Source organism: Martes martes, assembly GCF_963455335.1.
Source record: "Martes martes genome assembly, chromosome: 10".
Lineage (NCBI taxonomy): Eukaryota > Metazoa > Chordata > Mammalia > Carnivora > Mustelidae > Martes > Martes martes.
Window position 1 is genome coordinate 101,780,993 of NC_137898.1, and position 16,830 is coordinate 101,797,822.

The following is a 16,830-nucleotide window of genomic DNA, read 5'->3' on the forward strand; positions in this document are numbered from 1 at the left end:
TCTGAGCAGAGAGCCCAACCAGTGGCTCGGGCCCAGGACCCTGGGATCATGACCTGAGCCGCAGGCAGACTTTTAACGACAGAGCCACCTGGGAGCCCCTATACAATTATTTTTATTTATTTATTTATTTATTTATTTATTTAAAAAGATTTTATGTATTTATTTGACAGACAGAGATTACAAGTAGGTGGAGAGGCAGGCAGAGAGAGAGAAAGAAAGAAGCAGGATCCCGGTGGAGCAGAGAGCCTGATGCGGGGCTCGATCTCAGGACACTGGGATCATGACCTGAGCCGAAGGCAAAGGCTTTAAACCACTGAGCCACCCAGGTGCCCTTTATTTTTATTTATTTTATTTTTTTTAAGGTTTTATTTATTTATTTGAGAGAGAGAGAGCATGAGAGGGGAAGGGGTCAGAGGAAGAAGACTTCCCGCTCAGCAGGGAGCCCAATGCGACCCCAAGTTGTTTAACCAACTGAGCCACCCAGGCACCCCCTATAAAATTATTTTTAAAATGACACTTATACAACGTTAGTCATTGCAGCATTGCAAGAGCAAAATATTGGCAGCAATATTTTGTCTATCCATGGGGGGTGATTAAATAAATCATAGCGAGTCTATGTAATGTGGTTGCATTTGAAAAAGACTGCTTTACTTACTGATATGAAATAATCTCAAGGTTTATTAGGTGAAAAGTGCAAGATGTATAGTATGACATCATTTGTGTGAAAAATAGGGAAGGGAAGAATAATGTGTACTTAAGAGTGCTTATGAAAAAAAAGAGTTTGCTCATGTATGCCTAGAATACCTCTGATTTAAATACCTATATATTTACCTTATAAAGATACATAAGGAACTAGTATATTGTTTGTCTCTGGAAAGGACAACTGAATGTCTGGGGATGGAGGTGGAGGGAGACCTTTCATTGCATATTTGAACCATGTAAATTATGACATACAGAAAGTAAATAAAAATTAGAAGTTTAAAAAGTAATATTCAAATAGAGGGGGTTATGGGACCTTTTCAATTTTCTTTTCCAGGAAAATTACCTCCCAGTAGGTGGCGCTCATGGAACACCATACACATTTTTACTTTCCTTTTAGTTTTATTTTGAGAAAAATCCATATTTGCTCTGATGGACTTTCTTCTCCATTTGTCACCTTTGGGAAACTTGAGTCTAGAATTAGGGCTGAAAGTCTCTCCGCTAGGAGTGTTCCAAAGTGTAATGCCATGTTTCTGGGATCTATCCAGAATGGAGAACACCTGGATTGAAAAAAAGAAAAATTGGGATTGGTTCAGAAAACCAAATAATGCTTGGGTCCTGTTTTCTTAATTGAAACTTGATTGATTGAATCAGAACTCCTGATTGCTTGATTGGTTGATTGAGAGGTTAACAGAGATCAGGGGTTTGTAATGAATGCTGATTTTGCCCTGCAGGAGACACTTGAAATATCTGGAGATATTTTTGGTTGTTACATCTGGGGGTACTACTGGCATCCGGTGGAGAGGGGTCAGGGATGCTGCTGACAACCCTACAATGAACAGGACAGTCCCCTCTCGACAAAGAACTATCAGTCACCTACCCTCCCCTAAGCTTATAGCTTCTTGGAAAAAGGAGATAGCCTTGGCAACAGATGGGAAGGCAGGTAAAGGAAAGGTTTTGTTTTTTAAGAGAGAGCGTGTGCTGGGGGAGAGGGGCAGAGGGAGATGGAGAGAGAGAGAATCTTAAGCAGGTTCTGCGCTGAGCACAGAGACCAGTGCGGGGCTCAATATTACAACCCTGAGATCATGACCCGAGCTAAAACCAAGAATCAGACACTTACCCTACTGAGCCACCCAGGCGCCCAGAAAAGGTAATTTCTTAGAACTGGTTAGAAGGACATACCTACTTTGAGTCCTGAGTTCAATTTTTCCTCAATCGCTTTCCTTGAAGGTGGCCATATTGGTCATTTTCCCGATCCCTGAGGGGCTAAAAAGAACAGCACAGTCATAAACTCATTTTCCCTCCTCATCTGTGAATTAATCTGATGCACATTTATTGAATGCTTTTTGTGTGCAAGGCTTTGGAGTGGGTGCTTCACCACCCTGGGGATGGAAAGAGGACAAGGAGGTTGGAGGCTCTGTATACAGTTTCTTTGTGTGTCCCTCTCCCTGTTTTCTTCAACTTTTTCTCGCTGGATCCAGACCTTAGGCTCTCTCAACCTTTCTCTTCATTTCATCCTTTCAATCCAAAGTGTAACTATGTAATCAACCTGAATGCCCTAAGCAATTCCTTATCTGTATGGTCTCCTCTGAATAACTTGTCCCCCACCCCCAAATTGTACTATTAATTACAGTAATTATTCATTCCCCCCTCCCTTACCTGGTAAAGCTGGTCATTGGACAACAGAGTCTGCTTGTCTGAAGCTACAAAAAACAAACAAACAAACAAACAAAAAAACGCAAGGTAGGCTAAGAAATTGGGTTATATTCACACACTGGAGCACTAAACAGTAATAAGAGTAAGTGAATTACAACAAGGTGGAAAGATTTCACAGGCATGTTTTTTGAGTAACAGAAGCACACACACAGGAGTACTTTTGTATGAGTGCATTGACATAAGGAATGAAAACAGGCAAAATTAATCAATGTTGTTACAAGTTGGGATAATACTGGTTTTGGGGGATAGGTAGAGGCTGGAATTGACCACAAGGGGGACGTCTAGGGTGTGGTAATACTCTCTTTCTTGAACTGGGTGTTGGATTCATGGGTGTGTTTGCTTGTTTAGCTGTGTGCTTTTCATTCATGCATGTTTCTCTCTGTAGGTCTTAGTTCAATTAAGGAGTTTTTTTTTTTTTAATTCAGAAGAATCGGAGGAAAATCAGAGGGAGGTGGTTCTTGAGACAGGTAAATATGCTGTGAACACAACAGGGTCCTTTTCACCCAGTTGGGCTAGATGGCAACACGTGCCTACCTCATCTCTTCTATTGGGTCTACTTTGGTAGGAAGGAAACTGAGGGTCCCGGGTGGTCTTGTCTCTCATTGAGGAACATTCTTTTACCTCTGGACTGGCGAACTCCATCCTGTCCAGCAATGAAGTAAACCCCGACAGCAAGGAACAAAATGCTGATGATTTCAGCGAAGAAAAAGCTGGATACAGTGCCTGCGTTCAGGTCGATGCAGTTCTGACACACTATGGGGAAAGGGAGGGACAAGGAGCCTTCAAGGGGTGAAAGTGGTTCTCCTGAAGCTTTTTCTCTTGCCTACACGCGCTAATGCCTCCACCTAGGGTAGCAGACTCCTCTCTCTGTGCAAGGTATGTTAGGGGAATTGCCTGGGAAGATCCTGGGACTAAGCATGCAACACTTCCTGATATCCCCCCATCCCCAGGCATTCTGGGGAAACCTATAAAGTCTGACCATCAGGAAATATGTGAAATAGAAGGAAGATCAGATCCCCTTCTCTGTGGTCATCTGCCTTCTACATTTCACGGCTGCTCACCTTGTAACCCCCTCTGTCTCCCTGAGCTACCCCAACTCAGTTTATATAAATAGATGACTGCTCCAATCCATGACTGCCTATCCAGAATTAAACCAGGCTTTACAGGACCAGGTATGCTTTTCTAAGAAGATGAGGGAACTGTCTTATTATATTCAAAAAGAGGCAAGCTGAGATTGAGAGAATGAGAACCGGTTAGTGTCTATTCCCACACTCACCAGGGATAAGAAGCCCACCAGAATAGCGAGTACTGCTTAATTAGATAACAAACAAACTGAAGGGGATTACATACTTCTGTAATATACTTGGAGTGGTTTTGAAATGTCCTCTGATCCTTGACACTGATATATTCCTTGAGGGTCCTTGCTACTGCTTCCCAGATCCAGCTTAGCATCATTCGAGGAACTTTCTTGTTTCCCATCTTTATACCATGTGATCTTTGTGTCTTTTGAGTTACAAATCAGAAGTACCGAACCATCTTCTCGATTGCCATCTATTTTTACCACAGGAACTCCTGAAAAGGGAAAAGTCACCGTCTGTTAAGGATCTTTCCTCTGAAATTTTCCCTGCCTCAAGGTATCAGGACAGAACCATTGTAGTGGCTCTTCTCAAACTTTAATGTGCACATGGTTCACATGGGCAACCTAGTGAGAATTTCAGATTCTGTTTAGTAGTTCTGGGAAGGAGCTGAAATGGAGCATTTCTAACTTGATGCCAGTGGTGTTGGTTCATGGGTCCCACTTCGAATAGTGCCTACCTGCTGGGGTGCTGTTTCTACTCCAAGAACTGGAGAGCTAATTGCTTGGCTTCAGGAAAGCTGCCCAGAAAGATCATGACTGGCCAGTTATTAATAACTAATATTAATATTAATTATATTAGTTATTAATTAATTATATTAGTTATATATAATTATATATTATATATAATTATATATAATATAATATATTATATATAATATATTATATTATATATATATTATATATAAAATTATATATATATATATCCTCAGAGTTTGAGGATAGAAAGAAGCCATTCACACTACCTTGTTTCTTCTCGGCTGTAGCACCTATAGAGACAGAAGAGAGACAGAGGATTAGCTGGGTATAGAATTGTCCAGATGCCCTGAGGTAATCATTTCCTTGGTCATTCAAGGCCAAGATAGATATCCTAATGTAAGAGTGGGCAGTATCTATACTTACCTCCCTGGGTTGTAGCCTAAATCACCAAATTGAATTCAAGGTGTTGTATAATAAAGAATTTGTCTGGTCTTTGTCGTGGATTCCTGGGAAGGAGTTTCTAAACCCTTGGGATTTCATGAGTGATAGGAGTGTCTGTGTTATTCTTGGTGGGCTTATTTATTTTTTTAAAAGATTTATTTATTTATTTATTTATTTGCGAGAAAGCATGGGGTGGGGAGAGGGAGAGAGAGAGAAGCAGACTCCCCGCTGAGCATGGAGCTCCACTCGGAGCTTGATCCCACAACCCTGGGATCATGATCTGAGCCGAAATCAAGAGTTGGATGCTCAGCCGACTGAGCCACTCAGGTGCCCCTTGGTGGTCTTTTGGACCATACGTGAATTTGTGTTCTGAGATGACTCAGGATGGGGCTGGTCAAGACCCATGTAATCTGGAATCTGAGCCTTGGCTGAGGAAGGGAGCTGGAGACTGAATTCAGTCACATGGCCAACAATTCAATCAATTATACGTATGTCGTGAAACTCCAGTAAAAACTCAGTGGAGGGGTGCCTGTATGGCTCATTTGGTTAAGTGTCTGCTTTTGGATCAAGTCAAGATCCCAGGATCCTGGGATTGAGCCCCACATTGGGCTCCCTGCTCAGTGGGGAGCCTGCTTCTCCTTCTCCCTCTGCCTGCCTCTCCCCTGCTTGTTCTCTCTCTCTGAAAAATAACAAAATAAAATCTTAAAAACAAAAACAACTCAGTGGCGGGGCCCATGCGTGGCTCAGTTGGTTGAACATCTGACTCTTGGTTTCAGGTCAGGTCACGGTATCTGGGTGGTGAGATCAAGTCCCGTGTTGGACTTTGCGCTGGGCACAGAGCCTGCTTGAGATTCTCATCCTCTCCGTCTGTTCTCCCTCTGCTCCCTCTTTCTCTAAAAAAACCCCAAAAAGTCAAGGGAAGAAAAATTCTCAGTAGAGCTTCCTTGTTGGTGACTGTTTCAATGTACTAGGAGGGTGATGTATTCTGATTCCACAGGGAGACGGCACAGAACTCTGTGTTCAGGGCCCTCACAGACCTTATGCATCTCTTCATTTGAAAAAGTGCTGATTTTATTTTTTATAATTAAACTGTAATAGTAAAGGGGCAGCTTGGTGACTTAGTCATTAAGCATCTGCCTTCAGCTCAGGTCGTGGTCCCGGAGTTCTGGGATTGAGCCCCAAGTCGGGGTTCCCTGCTCAGTGGGGAGCCTGCCTCTCCTTCTGCTGCTCACTCTGCTCATGCTGTCTCTCAAACAAGTAAGTAAGTAAGTAAGTAAATAAATCTATTTTTAAAAAAGATTTTATTTATTTATTTGTCAGAGAGCGAGAGAGAGCACAGGCAGGTAGAGTGGCAACAGAGGCAGAGGGAGAAGCAGGCTCCCTGCTGAGCAAAGAGCCCGATGTGGGACTTGACCTCAGGACGCTGGGACCATGACCTGAGCCGAAGGCAGCCGCCTAACCAACTGAGCCACCCAGGCATCCCAAATAAATCTATTTTTAAAAATTTGAGCTGTAATAGTAAATATGTTGCTTTCTTGAGTTTTGTGAGTTGTTGTAACCAGTTGTCAAATCTGGGAACCCTCCAGGTTTGTACTCAGCTTGTCAGAAGTTTAGGTGGTATAGGAACCCCTGAACTGGTGTCTGGAACTCAAAGGGAGGGCAGTCTTGTTGGGCACAGTGCCCTTGACCTGTGAGGTCTGATGTTAATTCTGGATGGTTAGCATCAGAACTATATGGCAACATACATCAAAGTATTGCGTGCATGTTCTGGAATGCTCTGCTTTTTTTTTTTTTAGCAGCTAAAGCTCCATCAAAAGTGGGTTTACGTGAACTAAAGACTTTTTGAGTACTTCTAAAATCCTCAGCCTTGGTAATCCATTTTTTTTTGTAGAAATCCTGGACGTCCTGGGTTGGGGGGTAGCTATTCAATAGCCTTCAAATCTGTCTCAAAACTCAGAGTAGTGGAGTTGCATTGGTTGTTGTACTACAGAGAAGTAGCACCAGAATTCAGTTCAATTGGATCGAATGCAAACATTTACCACATACACTGATGTACCTGAGGCTGATGTGCCTGATGTGATTAAGCTGTGTGAAAGACAGGAGTGGCGATACAAAGAACTAACTTGTTGCCTCCAAAGAGTTTACAATGAAGCAGGAAAAATAAACACCGATGTAATTAACATAATAGAACTTATAAATTATCTTTAATATTCATGCGAATGCATTTGAAAGGGGCTAGAAGCTACTGATTTTGCCCAAGAGTCAGGGACAGGGAAAACTTAACAGAGAAAGTGACATTTGGTTGGGACTTGAATGATTGGGAGTTCGATGGACAGAAAAAGGCATCCTGGGGAGAAGGAGGAGCTGAGCAAAGGCACAGATTGGAAAAGCACAGAGAGGTAGTGTGTCTAGAGGTGGAGTGTATGGTGGGGATGGATGAAGCATGAATCAAAGTATGAAGGGGAAAAAAATGTATGGAAACAGTTGGAAGGAGTCAGCTGTTTTAGAACTTCTTACAAGACTGAAACGATTATTAATTGTACTGAACAGAGTTTGGAACATGGTAGCTTTATATTTGTTGAAAGAGTGCACGAATGAATGAATGAGTGAATTAAAAAAAAAAAAAAAGCAAGGCAAACAGTTAAGCAGATTTCTCACCAGTGGCCCTCCTTGACCACCTGATCACTATGGGAGGGACAAAGGGACCCCTTGTTCTAACTCAGATTCTATAGGAGAGAGGGTCCAACTGATTGCTAACATTCTTTGATTTTGCTTCTGTGAGTCTTCTTTCTTTTTAGGATTTGAGTGCTCATGTAGCCAAATTTCCTAGCCTGACTGGTAAGAGGACAGAGCCCATAGGAAGGAGGCATCATCCAAGTTCACACAGCTCACTGATGGCTGATCTGGACCCAGCGCTCAGGTTTCTGTTGCTCTTTCTGCTATACCTAGCTGCTTCACACAGGCTTTCAGCCCTGCCCCTCCACCTGTTAGGTCTTCAGTGGCTCTTCTCCCATTTCCTGCGGAAATCATTCTAAACTCTCCCTGTCCTCCTTGAGTCCCCCGCTCAGGAACACCAAGCTCAGTTTTAGCAAGTGGCATCGTCTGCCACTTATGTCATTGAGAACATAGATGCTGTAATGACCTTCTCCAGCTTCCTTCCCAACTACACACCTACCCATGGCCAAAGCCGTTTGCACTTCCTCTCTCTTGCCTTCTCCTCTGCGTCCTTGACCCCACTCTCCACTCCATCCTTTCAACATCAACTCCAGGAACTTGCTCTACTCTCTGCATTTTCATTTAGCCTAGAAATGGGCTCACATTTCTCTCACACTCAAAAATATTTCATCTTAGATCCTATTTCCTTTTCTATTTACCCCTCAAACTCTCTTCTCTTCTCATCCAAACATCTTTAAAGACAGTCTACACTTGGTACTTTATCACCCGTCCTCATCTTCTATACACTTCCATTCGGTTTCCCCTCCTACTACCCCAGTGAAAGGGTTATAAATCAATCATGGCCTTTATTTTGTTAAATCCCACAGGCTTAAACTTTTAAATATATTCTTCTGTCAGCAGGACGTCTCTATAATATTTCATTATTGGTGATTCTTTCCTTTTGGAAGCTCTCCATTCCCTTGGTTTCTACGGTATTACATCATCAGATTATTCCGGCTCTTTGATCGTCCTTTTATCTCTTTTGTGAGATGTTTTTCTCTAACTACCCTTTAAAGGTTAATGTCCTCCCGGTTCCGTCCTCAGGTCCTCTTCCTCACATCTCACGTAGTCTTTGTACGATTTCAGCAGTGTTTCCCTCAGCGTGTGGAGAACCATCTCTAGTCCACATTCCAGGCATCAACCCAGGTCATCCACTTCCCACTGTTTATGCCCAACAGAATATTCATCCAGGCATCCTATACTGTACCTTACACTTAGTCTAGTGACACCGAAGCTTCTCTCTCCAATTAGACTATAAGCTCACAAGGGCAGAAGGTTCTTATTCTTCCTTATATCCTCCTAGCCTATCATGTAATAGGATCTCACTCGTATTTGTTGACCTGTTGGCCCTATGACCAACTGGGTGAGTCTCCCCCTAACTCCAGCTCTTAGTTAAGGAACACACACTTTTTCTTTTCAGGTCCCCGGCCTGTGCCCTTTTGGGCTACATTCAACCTAAGATGGCGGCATCCGGGTCTTCCCTCTAGCCAGTAAAGTCTGCTGTTTTCTTAAGAGACAAGGACCCCATCTCTCCCACTGGACACTGCTTCTCTCTAGCAGAGAACAATAAGAGGCTTCATTTTGCCTTTCTTTCTCAGAATTCTAGTGTGACGTCTGAGGTAGCCTTGATGTTAGAGATCCCAATACCCTGTCTTTCCCAGTAACGATCTCTTCCCCTGAGCCTTTCTTCAGACTACCAGAACCCCGTACCTTGAAGAAGAGTGACAGCCAAGATGAGGCCAGCCAGATGCTTCCCCGGCTCCATGTCAGTCTCTGTCTTTCCCCCCAAAGAAGCACGAAGCAACTCCCAGCAGCCTGCCAGCCTGCAGAGCAGCTCGTCTGGCTCCGCCCAAGACCATTCAGCCTGGGGCCCCTGAGAGGAGGCTCGAATCCAGAACCACCACCCTCTACTTCAAACGTGGGCAGAGAGGGGCCTCAGGAGGTCTGCAGGTGCATGTGTATCTTGCTTTCTGTGAAGGAGTAGAGAATGGGAGGACGTGGGAGGGAAAGGGAGAGAGGACGGCTTCTCCATCTCGGAGACAGCTTGCACAGAGAAACCCCTTGGGTGCTGGGTAGGAGATGGGCCCCTTTCTTCATGAGAGGGGTAAACATCTCTGCCACCGCTTGTTGCTAGGATGTCAGTTGGTTGCTAGAACTCATGAATTTAAGTGGGAAACCTCACGTGCTCAAGCCCTTATTCAGGAATTTTTCACTGCTCTTTGGAGACAAGATCATCAAAAAGGGGCCTGCCTGGATGAGAATATGTAGGACAATTGGAACGAGACAAGCCATATAAGATCCTGAGTTGCCAGGATCTTAGGCCCCTGGCTCCCTCAGCTGGTCCATCAGTGAGTCAACAAAAATCTACAGAGCCTCTCGTTATGTGCCAGGCACAAGCCAGGTGATGGAGATACAGAAGCGAGCAAGACATGTGCTATCTCTGCCCTCAGATAAATTACAGTCCGAATCCAGCAGCATAGAGAGTTTGGATCCCCATAGACCACAGGGGAGAAAAGTCCACTTGTCTCCTGGTGAGTCAATCACATTGTTATTAATAACTGTCTCTTATTGAGCAAATGTGGTGTCTCATGTACCATGCAAACTTTTTGTCTGAATCCTTATTGGCATACGGAGAGAATTAGGCTCTAAAAAATTCCATGACTGACCCAGGCCCAGTGGGTAGGCAGTATTGGAGCTGGGATTCAAACGTCCGGTTTAAAAAGCTACTTAGTCTGGTGTCCCAGGCTGTCCAAAGAGGACCTTAGGCGGAGTCCCAAGAAAGACCAGGAATGGGAGGAACCTTGCTGGTATGGCTTATGGGATGGGGCTCACAGTTTTTCTCAAGGGTTTTGAGAGCCGGCAGTTTTCAGGGGGTGAGTAAATGTAGTTACGCTATTGACAGAAACTCTGAAATTACTGTTTTTCATCAGCGACTCGGGAAAGAACATCCTAAACCTTCTTTTACTTCCTAGAGGTCTAGGCAACATTTTCCACATTCTCTGCTCTTTCCCTTCCACCTCACCCCCAAGCTCAGCGCTCGGAGAAAGAACCATTTGCACCTGCTTCCTTTCTACCCCACCCCCAGTCTGCCCCTGCCCTGACGGTCTCCTCTGATCAACGGCAGAGAGCAGACAGAGAGGCGTCTTCTGTTTCCTCCCCCACTCCTTTACTTTTTCCGGGTACCCATGAGTCAGTTGGAGGAGGGCGTCTTTCACCTTGGCTGATAGTTCTGTGACCTGGGTCTACCTACGGAAGGAATTCTGCTGGAAAATGGAACACTGTAGGTTTCTGGCTGGCCTGATACTGGCTGTCCTTCTCTCCCAAGGTAAGGCTTCTCTAGGTGGTGAGGACACCTTGGAGAAGGGACGCGAGAGGAACATTAGCACCTGGACTGGGCTCCACGTAAAAGTCCTTCTCAGTGCTAGCTTCACTTTACCAAGCAGAGTTATCAAGGAGAGCAGGGTTGGGATGGAGTACAGGGTTTGGATTGGGAAACAGGCTCTTGGCTTTGAGTCTAGCGAGGCGTGTATGTTGGCCTTGAATGCCTCTCTAAAGGCCTTAGGCCAGAGATTTGCAGGAAAGTTGCAGTCTGCAGGAGCCTGAGCCTAGGGCTGATAAGGGAACACTATTTCTTCTAGGACAGAGAGGCTCTGGGATCTAGTACTCTTAGTGATTTGGCCATCACTTGTCACCATCAGGAGCCATGCTTTAAGGGAAAGTTGAGTTTAGGTGGAGAAGGAAGGAGGGCAAATCTGGGGTGGTAAGATGATCAACTCATCTTGGTTCGTCTGGTTTTAAAACCGGTAGTGTCTTGTCCCAGAAACCTCCTCAATCTCAGGCAAACTGGGACAAATGCTTTGGGACACCCAGAATTTCCAATGGAAACAGATTCTCATGGAAGGCATGATTATAGGATTTGATATAACCTTGGCCTGCATGAGACGCACAAGAAACAGCTCTTTGGGGCATTTTCCAGAGGATGCTTTTGTATTCAAATTGGTAATGGAATATGAATTCAGGGAAAATCTGGACTCCACTTTTCCCTGGGATTGGAGATACAGATTCTCATGCCTCTGTGGGTTGTGGAGGTGTTCTCAGTCAAAACAGTTCAGTGGATCTAGAAAGGCCCTGTGCATACCTCCAGGCCTCAAACTCCCTATAAAGCCTTGACTTATAGGCTTATGAATTTGATAAAACAATTTTTTCTACCTCCTTACCCTTAAGCAAGGGTAGATCAACTAAAAATCTTTACATGGGATTTGCCCGGGGTCTCCTTCTGGATCACTGGGCTGGTAATCCATACCAGCTTCTCTCCTACCCCAACTAAGAGTCCCATTCTCTTGGTAGTTGTGAGGGCAGGGTCAAAGCGGGAGGGAAGAGGATGAGAAGCTGGAGTGGGAGGGTTATAGATGGCTGGGAAGCAGAATTAGAAGCTTTGTTGGAGGGGCACCTGGGTGGCTTAGTCAGTTCAGCGTCTGCCTTCGGCTCAGGTCATGATCTCAGGGTCAAGAGATTGAACCCCTTATCGAGCCCCTTGTTGAGCCCCTCCTTGGGCTCCCTGCTCAGCAGGAAGGCTGCTTCTCCATCCGCCCCTCCCCCTCTCCCTTTCCCCCTGCTCCTGCTCTCTTTCTCTCTCTCAAATAAGTAAATAAAATCTTAAAAAAAAAAAGTTTTGTTAGAAAACAAATGTGGACATCTCCAGCCAAGGAACAGTCTTCTGCATGTCCATATTTCTTGAATGCTTCAGCAATCTATACTCCCCTTCTACTTCTTTTTTTTTTTTTTTTAAAGATTTTATTTATTTATTTAACACAGAAAGAGATCACATGTAGGCAGAGAGGCAGGCAGAGAAAGAAGGCGAAGCAGGCTTCCTGCCGAGCAGAAAACCAGATGCAAGGCTCGATCCCAGGATCCCAGGACCCCGGGATCCCGGGATCACGACCTGAGCTGAAGGCAGAGGCTTAACCCACTGAGCCACCCAGGCGCCCCTCCCCTTCTACTTCTAATCAGTGGTCTGAACTCCTTTCCAGGAAAGTTCTTAGATCCAGTTGGCTCCATGATTTCCTTTTTGGCTCCATGTCCATCAGGGTCTGTCCTCTGCTGGGACTGAATCCTTGCATCCTTCCTGGCCCCTGCAGTTCATGGGGAGCCTCCCAAAGCCTTTTTCTTATGACTTCTGTCTCTCACACTAGAAACTGTAAATTGTCCTAGACTTAGAAAGTGGTCCTTTTTAAGTACAAACTCAGCAGAATAAGGCATCTGCTGCAGACCGAACAGCTGGCTGCAGTCATGGTTGGGTTTTGAATTGCTGTTGTTTTCCTCGTAGGGAGCCTCTCCGAGATAACCGTGGAAGAACTTGAGGACATGGTGTTCCTGACTTGTAACACCAGCATCCTGCGGTTGGAGGGAACATCACCATTATCACATGGTAAAATGTGGAACTTGGGAAAACGCAACCTGGACCCACGAGGAATGTATATGTGCAAGGCGACAGATGAACAAGACCACAAAACACCTTTTACGCAAGTATATTTTCGAAGTATGTGCTTTCTGGACCTTCTGGTTTGAAATGAATGGGACCTCTGGATATGAGAAGCCTATAGCCAGAAAGGACCATGCTGGACCAACATGTTCTCTAAACAAAGTGGGGGTCCCTCTTGTAATGGTATGAGCCAGACTTTGGAGCTTAACTAATGGAAAAAAAAATAGCAGGGGCCTTGGGACTCAAGCAGTAGAGGCTGGGTTGGGAGAGCGGTTTGGCCCTGCAGCCTTGTTTGCATTCTTACAAAGCCGGTACTGCTTCTTGGCTCCTTTTCAGGGATTCCTTGGGATGAAGGGCAGAGGTGGATGTAGCAAGGGTATCAGCAGGCCTTTCTCCAGGGATCTTACTGAAGTTTTTGGTCCTGGTGTGAGGTCCCGGGGTTGCCCTACGAGGCAGAGATGGTTCCCTGGTCTTGAAGGCTCTCCAGTTCTCCTCTCATCCCCGCCCCCCTGCAGTGTGTCAGAACTGTGTGGAGCTGGACTCAGCCAGCCTGGCTGGCATCGTCATCGCTGACCTAATCGCCACTCTGCTCCTTGCTTTGGGAGTCTATTGCTTTTCTGGACACGAGACTGGAAGGTTCTCTAAGGGTAAGTGGAAGGGACAGAGTGTGCGTTCATGCATGCACATGTATGCTGTGGGTGTGTGTGTGAGTGCGGACCTGCAAAGAATGGGGCTGGCAGTGGGTTGTGTCTCCTCTGGGACTCACTCTTGCAATCTCCTAGGGATTCCTAACTCTGGTTATTGGAAAACTTATGCCCATATTGCCCATGTAGACTTCTGAGGGTACGACCAGCTGCTGTCCTCTTGTAGTGTTCATGGGGTCTCACTGTCCCCTCCTCCTAGGCCCTTGATGACTCTTTCCCCCTGTTTCTTCTAGCTGCTGACACTCAAGTTCTGTTGGAAAATGACCAGCTCTATCAGGTGAGCTGTGAGGGGAAAGAGACATGAATGGGAGGGGAATGGGAAGGAATGAAGAGGCTGTTGCTAGGTGTTCTGTGTACGGAGGGTTCTGTGTACGAAGGGTTCTAGTGGGGAACTCATCAATGGCAGGGCTGGAAAACTCAGGCATGAGCTCTCATCTCTGGGGCCTACTGGGGTCTTCCCTGGGAGAAACTGACCCTGCCTCAATGATTCCCCTTCTCACCTCCTAGCCCCTTCGAGATCGGAATGATGCACAGTATAGTCATCTTGGTGAAAACTGGCCTCGGAAGAAGTGAACCTGACACCAGTAGCTTATGGGAGTATCGACTGTACCTTCTTCCCTTGCTCAGCCAATAAAGATGTCTTCTCTCACTCAGCAGCTGCCTGGACTTTTCAAGGCTCTTGGACAAGGCATGGGAGTTGTCCTGCCTTGGCTGGATCCTTGCCCTCCGGGCCCACCTGTGTCCTTCCTTCGTTACTTCCATTCCTCTGCCCCAGATGGACAGTGTGACGGGCTGTCTCCCACCCCATTCTGGCCCACTGATGTTTCTGGCCCGGTGGGCTTCCTGGGGGTGGGGTCAGCTCTACCACACTCTTTCAGCTACTTGTTGCCTCCAGCCCCTATTACAACACCCGAAGGGCTTTGGTTTCCTCACCACAGTTGAAGGCGGGCTGCGATGTTTACAGACCCAGCCGCACTCAAGTTTCCATGACATCATGAGCAGAGGAGGTGGAAACATCAAAGGCCAAGTGATCACTTTTTATCAAGACTTGGAGAGCATGTGTGACCAAGTCCCACTTCCACTAAGGGGCTGGCCTTGGCTCTATGACCCCTGTGGATCGGTAACCACTAGCTGTGAGGAGGTTGCCCCGTAAGCCCCTTCAGGACCCTTTCCTCCTCTATAGAAGGTACCACTCACTTCCTCTCCTCAGAATCTGTCCCTGTCCCACCCCTGCCTTCCACATGATAAACTAATATCAGAAACTCTTCATTACCCCTTTTCACCTACTTGGAAAGCTGGAATTGGAGAGTGGACAGGAGCTTGGGATATTTTCAGTGGATGTTGTGGTCACTAGTGGGTTGGTGGTGGTTCTGAAACTTTGGGAGCCTGAAGGATTTGTTAAAAACATAGACATTTGGGCCCCACTCTAGGAACCTAGCCCTCAGCTGGTTCTGAAGCTGCCCCCATTCAGAGAATCTCCAGTTTTGAGGAACAGCTGAGGCCACGGATGCTTTTGTGTCCTTTACGCTGTTCCTGTCTACCTCAGGGGCAACCCCTCTTTTTGTTCTCTGAGCTACAGTAACTGAAAGAACTTCGGGACAGTTTCATAAGACTGGAACTTTCCAAGACCAGGGTTCAGAAAGAGGGAAAGAATGAACAACCACACAGCCAGAGTTCTGGATGATTCTGCCCAACATTTTCGTGAGCTATACACAGATGCTGATTTTGTTAGAGACTATGAACTTCCAAGGTACACATGCTTCATTCGTGGTCATGGCTTCTTTCTACCCTTTACATCCCTAGGACTGTAGTCCTCTGCAGCCTGCCTCCAGCCTTCCACATAGGATCCCTCCACCTCCGACAACTTTCCAGTGACTTCTACCCACAGTACTTATCTCCTTCCCACACTCTGCACACTTCCCTTCCCCTTGTAGTTTTCGTAGGCTCTTAGATTCCCCCATACCTCTCACCAGTTCTCAACACTGCACGCACCTGGGAATCTCCAGAGCTTCTGATTATCTCGGGCAAAAGCATCAGGACTTTCAAAGTGGCTTAAGGTGATTTCATCATGAAGCCAAGATTGAGAAAGCTGCCATAGCCCTTCTGGAAACTTGTGTCCCTTTGGTTCTCCTTGTGTGTGTGTGTTTTAAGTTTTTTTTTTTTTTTATTTGTTTATTTGTGAGAAAGAGAGACAGAGAGTGCAAGCAGAGGGAGCAACAGGTGAAGGGAGAAGCAGGCTCCCCATTGAACAGAGAGCCTGATGCGGGGCTCGATCCCTGAACCCTGGGATTATGACCTGAGCCGAAGGCAGACGCTTAACTGACGGAGTCACCCAGGCATCCCTCTTTTTTTGTGCTTTTAATAAATAGCTTCACTGGGGTGCCTGGGTGGCTTGGACAGTTGAGTGTGCAACTCTTGATTTTGGCTCAGGTCATGATCTCAGGGTCGTGAGATTGAGACCTGTGTTGGAGGTCGACACTCAGCGGGGAGTCTGCTTGAGATTCTCTCCCTCTGCCTCTCCTCCCGACACACACACACACACACACTCTCTCTCTCTCTCTCTCTCAAATAAATTAATTAAAAAGTAAATTTAAAAAACAGCTTTACTGAGGTAAACCTACACGAATAAACTATATATATTTAAAGTATAAATGTGATGTTTTGTCATATGTATGTACTTGTGAGACATCACTGCAATAAAGGTAATGAACATATCAACACCTTGAACAGTTTCCTTGGGCCCCTTCGTATGCAATCCCCCCTTCCTTCCTCTCCTTACCCCTCTACCCTCCAGGCAATCACTGATCTGCTTTCTGTCATTATAGATTAGCTTTTGTTTTTCTAGATTTTTATGTAAGTGTAATAATGTAACATGTACTCTTTTTTGGTCTGGCTTCTCATGCTTCAGCATAATTATTTTGCGATTCATACATTTTACTAATGTTTTATTCCTTTGTACTGCCCAGTCGTATTCCACTGTATGGATATACCACAGGCTATTTACCCATTCACCTGTTGATATTCTTGTGGGTTATTTCCTGGTCTGGGCTATTACAAATAAAGCCGCCATGAATAGTCACATATAAGTTATTGTGTGGACATATGCTTTTATTTCTGTTGGATAAATACTCAGGAGTGTATGGACTGAGATGCAACTTTTAAAGAAAGTAGTCTGGTATTCTAGGTCCTTTGTAGTCCCATGTGAATTAGCTTCTCAGGTACTACAAAATGCCTGCTGG

General features: G+C 45.5%; 2 protein-coding genes across 5 annotated transcripts; one reads left to right on the top strand and one right to left on the bottom strand.

The window, feature by feature from the left end:
- Positions 1 to 379: 379 nt before the first annotated feature.
- CD3G (CD3 gamma subunit of T-cell receptor complex) lies at positions 380 to 9,379 on the bottom strand. 2 transcript variants are annotated; one of them, XM_080815170.1, is made up of 7 exons: positions 9,116 to 9,379; positions 4,516 to 4,539; positions 3,766 to 3,987; positions 3,037 to 3,168; positions 2,359 to 2,402; positions 1,882 to 1,965; positions 380 to 1,259 (listed from the first exon to the last, which is right to left on the bottom strand). In XM_080815170.1, exons 1-6 carry the CDS (start codon positions 9,168 to 9,170, stop codon positions 1,900 to 1,902), a joined length of 543 nt encoding a protein of 180 aa, XP_080671296.1. In that variant the 5' UTR covers positions 9,171 to 9,379; the 3' UTR covers positions 380 to 1,259; positions 1,882 to 1,899. The 2 variants fall into 2 exon arrangements, with proteins under 2 accessions (XP_080671296.1, XP_080671297.1); XM_080815171.1 differs by lacking the exon at positions 4,516 to 4,539 and having other exon boundaries at positions 9,116 to 9,246.
- An 8-nt stretch (positions 9,380 to 9,387) lies between these two features.
- On the top strand, positions 9,388 to 16,306 carry CD3D (CD3 delta subunit of T-cell receptor complex). 3 transcript variants are annotated; one of them, XM_080815173.1, is made up of 5 exons: positions 9,388 to 9,936; positions 12,732 to 12,944; positions 13,403 to 13,534; positions 13,825 to 13,868; positions 14,099 to 15,502. In XM_080815173.1, exons 1-5 carry the CDS (start codon positions 9,810 to 9,812, stop codon positions 14,162 to 14,164), a joined length of 582 nt encoding a protein of 193 aa, XP_080671299.1. In that variant the 5' UTR covers positions 9,388 to 9,809; the 3' UTR covers positions 14,165 to 15,502. The 3 variants fall into 3 exon arrangements, with proteins under 3 accessions (XP_080671299.1, XP_080671300.1, XP_080671298.1); XM_080815174.1 differs by lacking the exon at positions 9,388 to 9,936 and adding an exon at positions 10,508 to 10,730 and having other exon boundaries at positions 14,099 to 16,306; XM_080815172.1 differs by lacking the exon at positions 9,388 to 9,936 and adding an exon at positions 10,598 to 10,730 and having other exon boundaries at positions 13,319 to 13,534.
- The last annotated feature ends 524 nt before the right edge of the window (positions 16,307 to 16,830 follow it).

What these genes read in the sequence shown, in the direction of transcription:
- CD3G (XM_080815170.1), bottom strand. Translation starts at nt 9,170, where the DNA reads ATGGAGCCGGGGAAGCATCTGGCTGGCCTCATCTTGGCTGTCACTCTT. An exon ending in ACTCCAAGTATATTACAGAA is followed by an intron (nt 3,169 to 3,765) that starts GTATGTAATCCC and finishes CTTTCCCCATAG; the next exon opens with TGTGTCAGAACTGCATCGAC. An exon ending in TGGAGTTCGCCAGTCCAGAG is followed by an intron (nt 2,403 to 3,036) that starts GTAAAAGAATGT and finishes TGTTTTTTGTAG; the next exon opens with CTTCAGACAAGCAGACTCTG.
- CD3D (XM_080815172.1), top strand. Translation starts at nt 10,676, where the DNA reads ATGGAACACTGTAGGTTTCTGGCTGGCCTGATACTGGCTGTCCTTCTC. An exon ending in GACTGGAAGGTTCTCTAAGG is followed by an intron (nt 13,535 to 13,824) that starts GTAAGTGGAAGG and finishes TGTTTCTTCTAG; the next exon opens with CTGCTGACACTCAAGTTCTG. An exon ending in AAAATGACCAGCTCTATCAG is followed by an intron (nt 13,869 to 14,098) that starts GTGAGCTGTGAG and finishes CTCACCTCCTAG; the next exon opens with CCCCTTCGAGATCGGAATGA.